Below are 14,103 nucleotides of genomic sequence, written 5' to 3'. Positions count from 1 at the left end.
AATTTTTTTTATCTAATCATTCAAACACAAAAATTAATACAACTTTTACATAATTTAAAATAAAAATAAATTCAAACAAATTTTTAATTTTTTATTCAATTTCTTCTCTCTTATTTTTCAAAATCCAATAAGATTTTTGACTCGAACCATTTCACAGCTATTTATAAAATTTGAAAATATTTCAAGTGTCTAAACATGTCTAAGACTGTATCCAGTATTACCCTTAAAAAAAAAGAAAAAAGAAAAAAAGAAAGAGATACTTCAAGTCCCTAAACATTAGCATTACTTGTAAAAAAAAAAAAAAAAAAAAAAAAAAAATGCTTCTCTATGACTGATTTCTCATAGAATACTTCTTCGGCCACGCCCTTGGGTGGTTCTAATTTGTCTTGAGACAATCTGGTGTCATGCAAATTCTTTATTCACAGTTTGTTAGATGAATATATTGTTGAATCTCTCTCTCGTATTATTTAGATTATTTCGCAAATAGTGGACTGGTAGTGTTTTCCATGACATTGACTAATAAAAAAAGAAACGGTAATTTTATAGGATAGAGTCCAATATTGTCAAAGACTCAAAAGGTAAATCTCTGATGGACTACGTAGTTACGATTTTTATATAATAAAAAAAAAATTAGGCGTAATTTTAACTGTTTGAAAGGGAAAATGAGTAGTACACTGTAATTGCTTGGTAATTAGGGGATATATTATTGAAATTGAAAATTTGGAGAACCATTACAAATTGAAGAGTCTGAGGTGGTTTATGTAATTTCCACTAATTAAAATTTAGCAGGTCAAGATATCTAGCAAAAGAAAACAAGATTACATTGAAGAAAATAAATTAAACAAAACTTGAAATTTGCATAGCGGCATCCACAGCCATTGCTTCTACAACTTGTAGAATGTATATCCCTCACCTGCATGGGAATGCTACCCAAGAGAATGTAATTGAAAAGATACAAAAACTGACCCAAAACAAAGAAGATAGGAATAAAAATGCAGGTTCTCTGTCAATCTGATTGATGTGTAAGAACATATAGGTGATGGCCTTCAAAGAAGTCAGCCACAAAGGTTCACTCTTTATTTCATGGCGAAAGTTTGTTTTTTTCTTCCAAAAAAGGAAGCATGCAAAACGTACCTATCAGCATCTTCGTATCAAGTCCACTTCCAACAACCAAACCAGCTAACGATTCAGGGCCGCACATTTACTAACCCAGCAACAGCTCCTCCTCTTCCATCTCCTTGACAGCTCTTATGAGACCACCTGTGATCCCATTGAGATGCAATCCCTTCTCTTTCATTTCCTCTAGCAGCTTTTCTGCCGTTTTCCAATCTAAAGCCTTCAGGCAAAGAGATTGAATCAACTTATTATACTCGTCAACATTAGGTTGAACGCCAAAATCCTTCATCTCACCCAACAACTCCAAAGCCTTATTGAACTCTTCAAGTTTACAATACCCACGAATGAGTGTATGGTAAGTCACAGGGCTCAGCGTAGGATGATTCTTTTTTGCCTCTGACAAGACTTTACAAGCCTCCTCCATCTGACCACCATTTGCATAACCACTCAAGATAACAGTGTAAGTGTACACATCAGGTTTTAATCCCCTACTTTCCATCAGCTTCTTAATTTGCATAGCCTCTCCCAAATCCCCAGCCTTGGAATAGCCATTGATAATTGAATTAAAAACCGCATTACCAGGGGGCGGGCCCTCCACAATCATCTTAGAAAGTAACTGTTTTGCCCCATCGACATCTCTCATCCTACACAAACCACGAATGACAGCAGAGAATGGCTTGATCGCATATTTTCGAGCTTCTTCTGGAAAATCATCCAACATTTCCAAAGCCAATTCCACGGTTTTATCCTCCCTACAGAGTGAACTGATCAAAAAATTAACAGAAGACTGAGGTGGATACTGGTTTTTCTCCTTCGCCAACAAATAAACTGAATGGGCATCCTTAGCCTTTCTCCCCTTACACAACCAAGATATGATCTTACCAACTTTATCATTTTCAGGCAAGCTTCCTGCTTCGAGCATCTTCTCACAAATACACAAAGCCCAATCAAAAAATGATCGCCTACAAAGTGCTTCAATTGTGAAATAATACGTATCCACATTTGGGACACATCCAAAATCCTCAAATGAGTTAAAAACCTCTAATGCGGCCTTCCCTTTACCCAACTTCGAAAACAATGCTATCAAATCATTGAGAGCCCCCACATTCAACACACCATTCTCCTTCTCACCTATCTCCTTAATTAAATCCCACAAAGCATATGCATCTTTCTTCTTAAGATCACAACATATGCCACGAACAAGTGAATCCACTACACATGAAGTTATTTTAAATTCGGGTTTCTCCTTCATACCCCACTTGAAAAACCTAATCAAATTCTCACCCAAAACAAGTCGGGTTTCAAGCACTTTCACCACAAATTCCTCATGTAGGGTCAAACCCATGCCATCAAGACTCGACTCCAAAGACCCATCAACACTACTCTGTAAAAGAGACAACAGATTCTCTAACTGTTCCACATCAATCTCATAAACCTGCCCCTCTCCATCCCCAGAGCCAAAACTTTCAATCTGGACATCACCGCTTCCCTCCGCAGTGGCTAAACTATCCCACTTAGCATCATTCGATTGCTCTGGGTTCCCGAAAAGACCATCCCCAGAGGCAAAACTATCCAACTGGGCATCCCTATTATCATCAAACCCCACATAATCTTGGTCCACAACTCCATGAATCTCAACATCAGGGGCAAAATTCTCCAACCGGGTATCACCATTGTCAGCAAAACCTTCTGAGGACTGTTCCGCCTCAGAGAGATGGGAGTCAAAATCAGAGTGGTTCGTTGAGGTTTGAGAGAAGAACCTGGGGTTTTCTAGAAGAAAATATGTATTGGGGGAGACCCTCGTTGACAAATGAGGAGATTCAGCTTGGGTTAAGGTTTTAGAGAAAGAAGGTACCTTGGGGTTCTGGCTCTTACAGAAGCTCCGTGCTCCTTCCATTCTGGAAAGAGCAGCTCTTGCCACCAATGACCTCCACATCCTCTCTCTCTCTCTCTCTCTCTCAGTGCCTGTACTTGTGAACGTAAGCCAGGATCTTCTTCTCGTGTCCAAAACCCTAAATGGGTACCGTCACCACTGTGTCGCTAAATGAAACAACTAGGGCTATCTTCGATTCTGGTATCTGCGACTAATACCGGGTCAATCCCGAAATTGGGCATTCGGATCGGAGCTTCCTTTTTTCAGCCTAGGGATGATGCAATTTGGTCCCCATTCTATCCTTTTTTTTTTTTTTTTTTCAAGAACAAAAATCAGTACGAGAAATGAAAATTCCAAGATTTAAAAATTATAAAGAAGAAAAATCGATCAAATGGGTGTAAAAATAGGGGCCAACTATTATTTTCAAAAGGACAAAATTAGAGATACCTTCAATTTGAATGCCCACCTGGGCTGGTGAGCAACAGCCCTGATTAAACAAAAAGGCCTTGCGTTCTTCCAAAAAATGAACTCCACCATTCACAAATAGTAAGGGAAAAAAAAAAACTTCCAATAATAATAATAATAATAATAATAATAATAATAATAATAAAAGCTTGGTACTCATGCAATTTCCTTTTAACTAATTTTTTAATTTTTTTTTTGCATGTGATATTCAATTATTAGTGAGTATTTAATGCTTTATAAACAGTTAAGGGTATATGGAGTAAAAAGCTTAAAATTATAATATATGGATCAATTTGTTTAAAAACCGGTATAGACTGTTTTAATATTTAACTTATAATAGTAGAAAAAAAAATCTTGAGGAAAAAATAGTTCTTACACCTATCATGATATTGTGTTTTTCTAAAGGACAAAGAATGATATCTTTATTGAGAATCAATATATTCAGTCATTAAATGGCATTGTAATTCAAGATTTTCGAATTTTTCTTCCTTTTCTCTTTGGAAAAGGGGTGGAGGGGCTTTTTAGAGTGAGGCAGTTATAACGGTTTGGGTGGTGGTCCCAGGGGAGGAAAACACGTACGACGACGACATGAGGAGTGGAAATACGGTGGAAGAGGAGACTGCAGGGCATAGTGAAAGGAGGAATGGAAGAGATGGAAACGAAGTGGGAGAGGCTACAACTTACGGAGGAAGAAGATCAGGAGGTTGTGGTGGGTGATGATATTTTAGATGAACTGAGTGAAAAAGGGGATAGGAGTCTGGTGGGAAGGGTGATGGTAGAAAGAAGCATAGGGAGGGGAGTGATTGAAACAACTATGGCAAAAGTTTGGAGAATATCAAAACCTGCATCCTTTCGGGAGGTAAGAACCAATGTGTTTGTGATTACATTTGCAACGCAAGCTGATAAAGAGAGGGTCTGGGTTGGGAAGCCCTGGCTGTTTGATAACTGTCTGATGGTACTTAACATGTATGATGGATTGACTCAGCCAGATGCACTCTCCTTTGCTACAGAGAGGTTCTGGGTTCAACTCCATGACCTCCCTTTTGCTTGTATGAATAGAGATTGTGGTATGCAGATTGGAGGAGTGATTGGGAAGGTTATTAATGTGGATACCAATACGGAAGGGTGCGGTTGGGGCAAATACTTTTGAGTGCGGGTGGAGTTGGATGTGTTTAAGGTTCTAATAAGAGGGAAAAAGATTACGGTAAAAGGGAAAAGCCTATGGATCCCTTTTAAGTATGAAAAGCTCCCTAGAATCTATTTTGAGTGTGGAAGAATTTTACATAATGGGGGGCTATGTCCAAATAGGGTCGATGGAACCATGAGGAAACAAGGGGGAGAGGGGCAATATGGCCCTTGGCTCAGGGCAGATTTAGGTGAGAGGAGGAGCTTTGGGCCTTTTCTTGCTAAAAGAGGATTTGATGAAGAGGTGCCTACTGTTCCATCTAAGATTCCTATAGTAGGGGAGAATAGGTCTGAAAATAACCAACTCTTGAGGAAACTAGTAGGGAGGAGGATAGGAGTGTGGAGGAAGGAAGAGATGAGGGAACTGAGATGAGTGATAAAATGGGAGCACTAGGAAAGTCAGATGAGAAGGTTAATGATAGCACTTTTCCAATGTGTGAACAAAGAGATTGGAGAATAAGGATCGAGAAGGAAGGGGTTGGGAACTCTGAAGCTGTTGAGCTATATCCTGAGGAAGTAGCTAGGCCAGCCCATAATATCATTAATAAAGGTGGAGAGAGATGGAAGAGAAGGGCAAGGGAGAAAGGAGAGAATGCTGAAACTAGTTTGACACAGACTCTTATAAAACGTGGGAGGGATGATAGTAAGGAGGCTAAGGAGTTGGGAGGATTGATTAAAAAAGGAAGGCTAGGGGCCAGGGCAGAAGAATATGAACTTGTAGTGGCGGAGGCTGTTGAACATCCCCGCCAAACATTATGAAAATCCTAAGTTGGAATTGCCGAGGGTTTGGGAACCCTCGGACAGTTCAGGACCTTTGCTTGTTAGTGAAGGAAAAGAAACCCAACGTTGTCTTCCTAATGGAGACAAAGCTGAAAAAAGGAAAGAATGAGTGGATAAAAAGGAAGCTGGGGTTGAACAATTGTTTTGAAGTTACTGCTGTTGGCAAAAGGGGTGGTTTAATGTTGTGTTGGGAGGGTGACATGGTTGCTGAAATTCATAACTATTCTTAGAGGCACATTTAGGGCCCGTTTGTTTTCAGAGATGAGATGAGTTGAGATTAAAGTTAAAAAGTTGAATAAAATATTGTTAAAATATATTTTTTAATATTATTGTTGTTTTGGGATTTGAAAAAGTTGAATTGTTTATTTTATTTTGTGTGGGGATTTGAGAAAGTTGTAATGATGAGGTGAGATGAGATGAGATGAGATGAGATGTTTTTGGAAAACAAACAAGGCCTAATTGTTGGATTACAGATCCTGTGACAAAGAACAAGTGGCTATTTACTGACTTCTATGGCCATCCCGAACTGCAAAAAAGGAATGACGTGTGGAGGGTCCTAGCCTCTTTTAAACCTGAGTATGGGATTGGCTGGTGTGTTATGGGGGATTTTAATGAGATCACTACACATGATGAGAAATTGGGAGGTAGACAAAGGGGGGAACACCAAATGGCTGAGTTAAGGGAGGCACTTGAAGCTAGTAATTTACATGATGTGGGCTGGCATGGTGATAAATTTACATGGAGTAACAAACACTTAGATGAAACCTTTACTAAAGAAAGGTTGGATAGGGCTGTGGCAAACCCCAAATGGTTTGAGGCCTACCCTGATAAGTTGTTAAAGGTTTTGCCAGCAAGGTCTTCTGACCATAGGCCTATTGTGTTATGGGTTGATAGGCAGGTAGGTAGGTAGGCAGGCAAGAAGGGAAGGAAATAACAAAAGGCACTTTAAATATGAGGCATCTTGGGCCTTGGATGATGATTGCAGCAGAGTTATTGAAACAAAATGGGGGAAAGGAAGGGTTGGTTCTTCACATACATCTCAGATACAGAGGCTATTGGTAAACTGCAGCAAGGTTCTAACCAACTGGAGCTATTGGAAGGAAAAAGCCAGAGGGAGAGTAATAAAACAGAAAACTGAAGTATTAAAAGGATTACAATATGAGGAGGGTAAGGAAAACATGGCAGCTATAAAGAAGGTTCAAGAGGAAGTGGGGCTGTTATTAGACCAATAGGATCTTAAGTGGAGACAAAGAGCGAAGAGGGACTGGTATAAACTAGGAGACAAAAATACCAAGTTTTTCCATGCCTGTGCTTCACAAAGAAGGAGGAAAAATTTGATTTCACAAATCCAAGTTTTCCATGACAGGGTCTCTTATGAAATAGTTGAGATTGAAAGGGTTTTTAATAACTATTTTGAAGGCATTTTTACTACCTCTAACTCTTCGGTGGAAGCCATTGAGGATTGCATTCAGAACCTGGTTCCTAAAGTTTCAATGGATATGAATGAGAGGCTGGACTTACCTTTCACAAAAGATGAAGTGGAGATGGCTTTAAAAATGATGGGGCCTTTGAAGTCTCCTGGACCTGATGGCTTTAGTGCAAGTTTTTTTCAACAACATTGGAGAATTGTGGGTGACAAAGTTAGTGCAGCAGTGCTAGAATGCTTGAATGATGGTATTATACCTCAATCTCTTAATTACACTTATCTTGCATTAATTCATAAGGTGAATATGCCTATGTTGGTTAGTGACTATAGGCCAATTAGCCTTTGTAATGTAGTGTATAAGCTGTGTTCAAAAGTAATTGCCAATAGGTTAAAGCTTGTACTGCCTCTTGTAATTTCCCCGAACCAAAGTGCTTTCCTTTTGGGAAGACTTATTTATGATAATGTCATGATAGCTTATGAAGTGCTTCACACAATGAAGACAAGGCTGAAAAGTAAACATGGGAGTATGGCACTTAAACTGAATATGTCAAAGGCTTATGACAGGATAAAGTGAAAATTTTTAGAAGCTGTGATGAAAAGGTTGGGTTTCAATGAGAAATGGGTTAAGCTTGTGATGAGCTGTGTAAGTACAGTGACTTATTCTACTCTCTTGAATGGTAAGGCTGGTGGTAAGGTGACACCTACGAGGGGTTTAAGGCAGGGAGACCCAATCTCTCCATATTTATTCCTTTTATGTGCTGAGGGATTAAGTTCCTTACTCAATCATGTTGACTAGATGGGGGTTATTAAGGGGGTTTCAGTGGCTAAAGGTGGTGTGAGAGTCAATCATCTGCTCTTGTGTGCTGTTTGGCAGAGCAAAAAGGGATGAATGGAGGAGATTGAGTCTTATTTTACAGAAATATGAGGTAGCTTCAGGCCAAAGGTTAAACAAGTAAAAATCTTCTTTGTTCTTCAGCTCTAACACTGATGAAGCAGAAAAGAAAGGGATATTACTTGAAGCTGGTGGTGTTGTATGTGATAGTTATGAAAAATACTTGGGACTTCCAGCTATGGTGGGTAGGTCAAAGTACAAAACTTTTAGAGGAGTTAAGGAGAAGGTGTGGAAGAAGATAGAAAGCTGGAAAAACAGCTTCTTATCCCAAGCAGGTAAAGAGGTCCTCATCAAAGCAGTTCTACAGGCCATCCCATCCTATACTTTGGGTGTTTTTAAAATGCCAACAGTTTTATGTAAGGAGTTGAATTCTTTGTACTCAAAGTTGTGGTGGGGTCACAAAGAAAATGTTAAGAAAATACATTGGTGGAGTTGGGAGAGGCTGGGAGTGCAGAAAGCAAGAGGGGGGTTGGGGTTTAGGGATATAGAGAGTTTTAATACAGCCATGTTAGCTAAACAAGGCTGGCGTATGATTCAAAATCCCTCTTCTCTGGTTGCTTAGGTTGATAGAGATACGTATTTTAAGAACTCTGAGTTCTTAAAGGCTAAACTTGGTATAAGTCATTCTTTCATTTGGAGGAGTGTGTTGTCAGCTAGAGAGTTATTGAAGGAGGGCTTACAATGGAGGGTGGGTGATGGAAATAATATTAAGATTTGGGGTGAAAAGTAGTTGCCTACACCTACATCAAAGTATGTGCAATCTACCGTGAAGGAATCCTGGGAAGATATGAGCGTGAACAAGCTGATTGGGCCAGATGCGATATCATGGGATGAAGGACTTATTAATGAGTTGTTTACACCAGAAGAAGCCAAAGTTATTGTTCAAATTCCTTTGAGTATAAGGGGGTCTTCTGATAAGAGGTTTTGGAGCTTTACAAGAGATGACTTGTTTACTGTTAAGAGTGCATACCACTTGGCAGTGGACATGAAAAGGAAGGAAAGAGGGGAAGCATCAACTAGAGTCAAAGATGAAGCTGTTTGGAAATTTATTTGAGAGATGGAGGTGCCAGCTGTAGTTAAACTGTTTTTGTGGAAAGCTGCTAATAACATCATTCATACTAAGAGTAATTTGGTTAAAAAAAGAGTTGGTGAAAACCCATTATGCCCAATATGTGGAAGGGGTGAGGAAACTGTAATCCATATTCTTTGGAGCTGTCCCTCCTCAGCAGATGTGTGGGCAGAGCCAAGCAGTCTAGTACAAAAATGGGCCACAGAGGAAAGGACTTTCTTAGAACTATGGATTAAGATGATGAATTAGCTAAACAAAGAGGAGATGGAATGGATTGCTACCACAATGCGAAGGATCTGGTTAAGAAGAAATAAGTATGTCTTCGAGAATCAATTCTACAGTCCTAATAAATTGTTGAAAATGGTTAGTGAGGGGCTTGAGGATTATAAGTCAGCACAGAGTTTTCAAGATGGAGATGCAGCCACTACTACTGCTAGAGTACAACTGAAGAAATAGCAAAAACCAGGTGTTAATGAGGTGAAAGCCAACTGGGATGCTGCTATAGACATGGAGGCTAAAAGAATGGGGATGGGGATTGTAATTAGAGATGAGGAAGGGGAAGTGCTGGTGTCCATTTGTGATGTCAGAAAACATGTTGTAGATCCTGCTTTAGCTGAGAGTTGGGCATTATGGAAAGCTTTAAAAATATGCAATGAACTTGCTTTGTCAAAGGTGATCTTCAAAGGAGATGCAGCAGCTGTCATCAACAGGATCAACAAAGATGAGGAAGACCAGTCATGGATGGGGCATATTCTGGAAGACATCAAACATGTTTTTAAAGGGAAAAGGGAGTGGAATGTAAGGTTTGTGCCTAGAGATGGGAATAGAGTGGCCCATCTGCTAGCCAAACATGCTCTAGTTCTAGGTGAGGAAAAAATTTGGATTGAGGAGGGATCGTATGTAATATGCAATGCTGTATTGCATGACAAAAACTGTAATGTCCTGAATGATGAGTAATACAAAGTTGTTTTGAATTCAAAAAAAAAAAAAAATATATTCAGTCATTACAGTATTTTTCACTCAAAACAGAATTCAAAATCTGTATAGGACCATCCTCTATCCATGTATTCTCTTCGGAAAAAGTAAGAGCTAATCTTGCAATCTTATGAGCGATGTTGTTAGCTTCTTTATAAGTGAAATTTACACTCCATCTTGAGCTTCTAGAAAGTAATCTTCATGTCTCCTCAATCAAGTTCCCATAATCTATCCAAATCTCCTCATTACTGTTCGTTGACTTTACTACGATCTGAGAATCACCTTCCAAAACCACACTTGACAGACCTAACTCTAAGCATAAAATTGTTGCTCTTCTCAAAGCAAAAGTCTTAGCTATAACAAGCTCTATAGGGAGATTGATGTTTGAACACAAATAGGCCAAAATGTCCCATTCTGTATCTCGGAATATAACTCCAATTCCCACTTTCTTAGATCGAACATCCACGACAGTATCCCAATTTGTTTTCACTATTATATCATCTGGCTTTTTCCATTTAATCAAGTGTTTGTCAGTGCTTCTTAAGGGATGGTTTTTTTGTTCCTGGTTTTGAGCTGATATTAGTTCATCCAAGATTTCTTGTGGAGTGGGATGAGTAAAATATCATTTGGTGTATTGGTCAATTGTTTGCTAACTATTGGGGGATGGATTTGGGATCCATAACTTGATAAAATTCAACCAAGCTCTTTTGAGTACACATTAGCCAGTACCAACAAGAAAAAGGACCCTATGGAAGACGGTTATAGATTCGAAGTTCGGGAAAGTTTAAGGAGGATAGTGAAAACACATTAGAAAGTGATGTGAGATTTTTCTAAGACATTCAAACATATTGAAGTGGATGATGGTTTTTGAGTCAAATCTTGGCATGGAAAATGGCGCAGTGAACAAAGCTTCATATTCGAGCTTGTATAGGTGAGGATACCTAAATTGTGGATCTCTTGGTCTTTTCTAGTAGCTCCCTTGATCAATGGAATGTAGGTTTCTATCTAAGGGGTGGGAGTTGAAGGTTACTACCAACTTCATTATTTTATTCTATTTCATAAGATTGACCGAGGGAACTATAGACATTATCTGGAGTCCTTCCAAGAAAGGTAGATTCATAGTTAGATCGTTCTACCAAGTTATAACTAGTCAAGGCATGAACATTTTTCTACGGAGGAATATATGGAAGATGAAAGCTCATTTGAAAGCACATTTTGTTGTTTGGATAGCCTCCTTAGGCAAGATTCTTGTGATAGCTACACAATTTGAGGAAACATCGTGCAATGGTGTTGGATTTGTGTTGCATATACAAGAAGAATGAGGAATCGGTCGATCACCTGCTTCTATATTGTGAGGTGGCCAGAACCATGTGAGATGATTTTTTGTAGGAATTAGAGTATCATATGTAATGCATCTTAGTTTGGTGGATTTTCTAACAAGCTGAAGAAGCCTCCAAGGCAATCATCAAGTGGTAGCAATTTGAAAGATGGCCCTTATATGTATGTGTTGGTACATTTGGAGAGAGAGAAATGATAAAAGTTTTGAGAATTGTGAGAGGGCAATGTATGAATAAAAACTTCTATGTATATTCCGTATACTTGGGTTATGCTTTATTTTCTCATGAATAAAACTTCTAGATCACCTATCAAAAATAAAACTTCATTACGTATATTTAAAAAATGTTCTATGTACTTGCGAGATAGCTTGAAAACTTGACCTAGATCAATTATGTACTCATGTAAAAGAATTTGTTGCAGGTTGATGGTAAAATGTTTTCTTGGTTGGCACTTCCCTCATTGCTACAGGTTGATCAACAGCTAGTTTGATGTCTTCTTCACTTGAACAAAACCTTAAAAGAATTTTGTTGTTTACATCCATCTTGAAAATACTCTTTTGTTGTGTTCCCGTGGCCTTTTCACATCAAAAGTTGTTTTCTTTATTTTTTCAGTTTGCTGTTTTGAGTTACAAATCACAGTTTCTTTCATTTTATTGGCAGCTCTCAAAATCTTTATGAAGTTTCCCCACATGATGGTTAGAAGTGTTAAAAAAAAAAAAGGGAAAAGTTTGTAACTAGTCTGGTGCATTACCAATTCTTAAGATCTGAAATCCGTCCTAAATTAGTACGGAATCAGTTTTCTTATTTTGAAAACAGGTTTTTAATTTTTTATATTATATTATTATATTATATGCTAAATTGTTAATTAATATAACATGAAATTCTAATCTTATCATTCAAGTCTATTAATCTTATAACATAAAATTAATATAATATTTAATGTAAGTTAGACACTATTTATGCTAGTATAGTTAGACACTAATTATCTTATTTTAATCTTATTATTCAATTTTATTAATCTCATTAATAAGTTAGACACTACATATACTATACTAGTATAATTGAACATTAATGAATTAATAATTGTTAAGAATAAATACTAAATTCTAACTATTAAATTTAGTACTGAAAAAATTATTATACTAAACTTATATAGTATCACATGTGTGTACGTTAAACTGAAAAATCAGACTGGACCGGATCGAAACTGAAAAAATTGAAATTTACAATTTTAGTGATGAATTGATTCATATAGATTCTTAAATTTTTAAAACCGGTATATAACGGTTTAGTTTCAAAATTTGTCTAAAATCAAATCGATCTAGACCAATTACACCCCTGGCGATTGTCGTATAAACAACTTGTTGCTGATAAAAAGATGGCATAGTAGACATCTCCTTTGACATTCAGATCTTTGCCCACCTTGAAATCAAGAAACTGCCACGCATTCATTTTCAACTACTCAACTCTAGATACTTACTTATCATTAATTTTCTTGTAGAGTCAATTACAAGAAAAAAAAGATCTCATCATCAAGTCTTTCCTGAAGTACTTTTTCTTTTTCTCAAGGATGAATCTCCAACTCTTCCCAAGCCGTCATTTTAGACATTACCAAACTGATATAGGACAAAGACTGAGATACCAGATCTGATGTAGGACTTTTGGACTTCTTTTAAATCTAAAGATGATCTGGGGCTATAATTTTTTTGAGAAATCCTCATGGTTAAGTTCACAATGATTTGAATGCAATACCTGTAACACCTGGACTCAGTCAAGCTCATTTTATTTATTTATATTAATATTTATATTTTCTTCACATGTTAATTTCTTTTTCCGCATGTTTATTATTATTTTTTTCTTCTTCTTTCCGTCTATATTTTTTTTTTACCCCTAAGTTTCCTGTTGCCCATGGCATCCATGATCACACGTCTCTAGTGTATTTTTATCCACTCCATACACACGCACAACTCAGTTTTCACCCGCACGCACGTCCCCCTCATCCCTCTAGGGTTTTCTTTTTTTGTTCAATCACCAATATAAATACACACATACTTTGAGCACGAAGAAATCTCATGCCGCTGCCCTGTCACGCAAAATCGTAGCCAACAACTCCTCTTTGCAAGCTGCACCACTCTCCAGCCTGGTCCTCAGCCAATAGGAAAAACACCACCCCCATCGTGAACCTCAGTACAGACCGCAACCAGCCACCACCTTCTCCGTAAAACACCAACCGAAGGGCTCGGTTTGCATCTAGTAAACCGCCACACCCAAAGCCAATCCTCGTGTCGTGACTCCACCAAACACAGTTCGCGTCGGTACCTCCGCCTCTCAAGGTCCAGCCCCTACTATCCTCTTCAACCACCACTCCACTGCCGCAAAAGAGACAGCCGAGACTCAACTTGGCGTCATTTTCTATGGTATTGCTGCAGTAGAAAAACCAATGCCCATGTGCACGCAGTCAAACGGAAACCACCCTGTGCGAGTTGCCTCCTGCATGACGGAAGCCACTGGCCATTGCCCAGCCCCATGTGAAATCATAAGCCATCGTGCCCAGCCACACGTAGCCGCCGCCCAACGCCTCCTGTAGCCTCCGTTGCAAACCATGAAACAATTTTTGCTCCCCGAAACAGAGCAGTTGCACCACGTCCAACCCCCTATCCTCCACGCCATCGCTTCCCTAGAAGCCTAGCCTCCACGTTCTCAACCACCTGATCAACCCTTGCATGACCTTCAACACCGCAAGCCTCCACCGGAAACAGCCTGGCCCAGCTACCGCAAACACGTTTGCGCTGCCCTCGCTCTCTGTCTCTGTCTCTGTCTCTCTCTCTTAGTGCTCCGTCAAGTTCACCACCTTCCACCGCACCCACCACCGCCAACCTCAGCCAGCTCCATGCGTTGTCGCATGTTCTCTTCCATCTCAGTGAGTCCCTGCCGCCGTTGCATTTTTTTCTTTTATTCTTGTGTATGTTTATCGTTTGTTTTATG

General features: G+C 38.8%; 3 protein-coding genes across 3 annotated transcripts; 2 read left to right on the top strand and 1 right to left on the bottom strand.

Moving 5' to 3' along the window:
* Positions 1–804: 804 nt before the first annotated feature.
* Positions 805–3,306, bottom strand: LOC109018896 (pentatricopeptide repeat-containing protein At3g02650, mitochondrial). Its single transcript, XM_019001093.2, has one exon. It carries the CDS (start codon positions 3,050–3,052, stop codon positions 1,205–1,207), a length of 1,848 nt encoding a protein of 615 aa, XP_018856638.1. The 5' UTR covers positions 3,053–3,306; the 3' UTR covers positions 805–1,204.
* A 791-nt stretch (positions 3,307–4,097) lies between these two features.
* On the top strand, positions 4,098–4,604 carry LOC109018084. The gene has a single exon (XM_019000277.1). It carries the CDS (start codon positions 4,098–4,100, stop codon positions 4,602–4,604), a length of 507 nt encoding a protein of 168 aa, XP_018855822.1.
* A 4,709-nt stretch (positions 4,605–9,313) lies between these two features.
* On the top strand, positions 9,314–9,763 carry LOC109018104. Its single transcript, XM_019000295.1, has one exon. The coding sequence runs from the start codon at positions 9,314–9,316 to the stop codon at positions 9,761–9,763; it is 450 nt and encodes a 149-aa protein (XP_018855840.1).
* The last annotated feature ends 4,340 nt before the right edge of the window (positions 9,764–14,103 follow it).

This window comes from Juglans regia, chromosome 11 (genome assembly GCF_001411555.2).
Source record: "Juglans regia cultivar Chandler chromosome 11, Walnut 2.0, whole genome shotgun sequence".
Lineage (NCBI taxonomy): Eukaryota > Viridiplantae > Streptophyta > Magnoliopsida > Fagales > Juglandaceae > Juglans > Juglans regia.
This window is presented reverse-complemented; position numbering and strand designations above follow the sequence as displayed.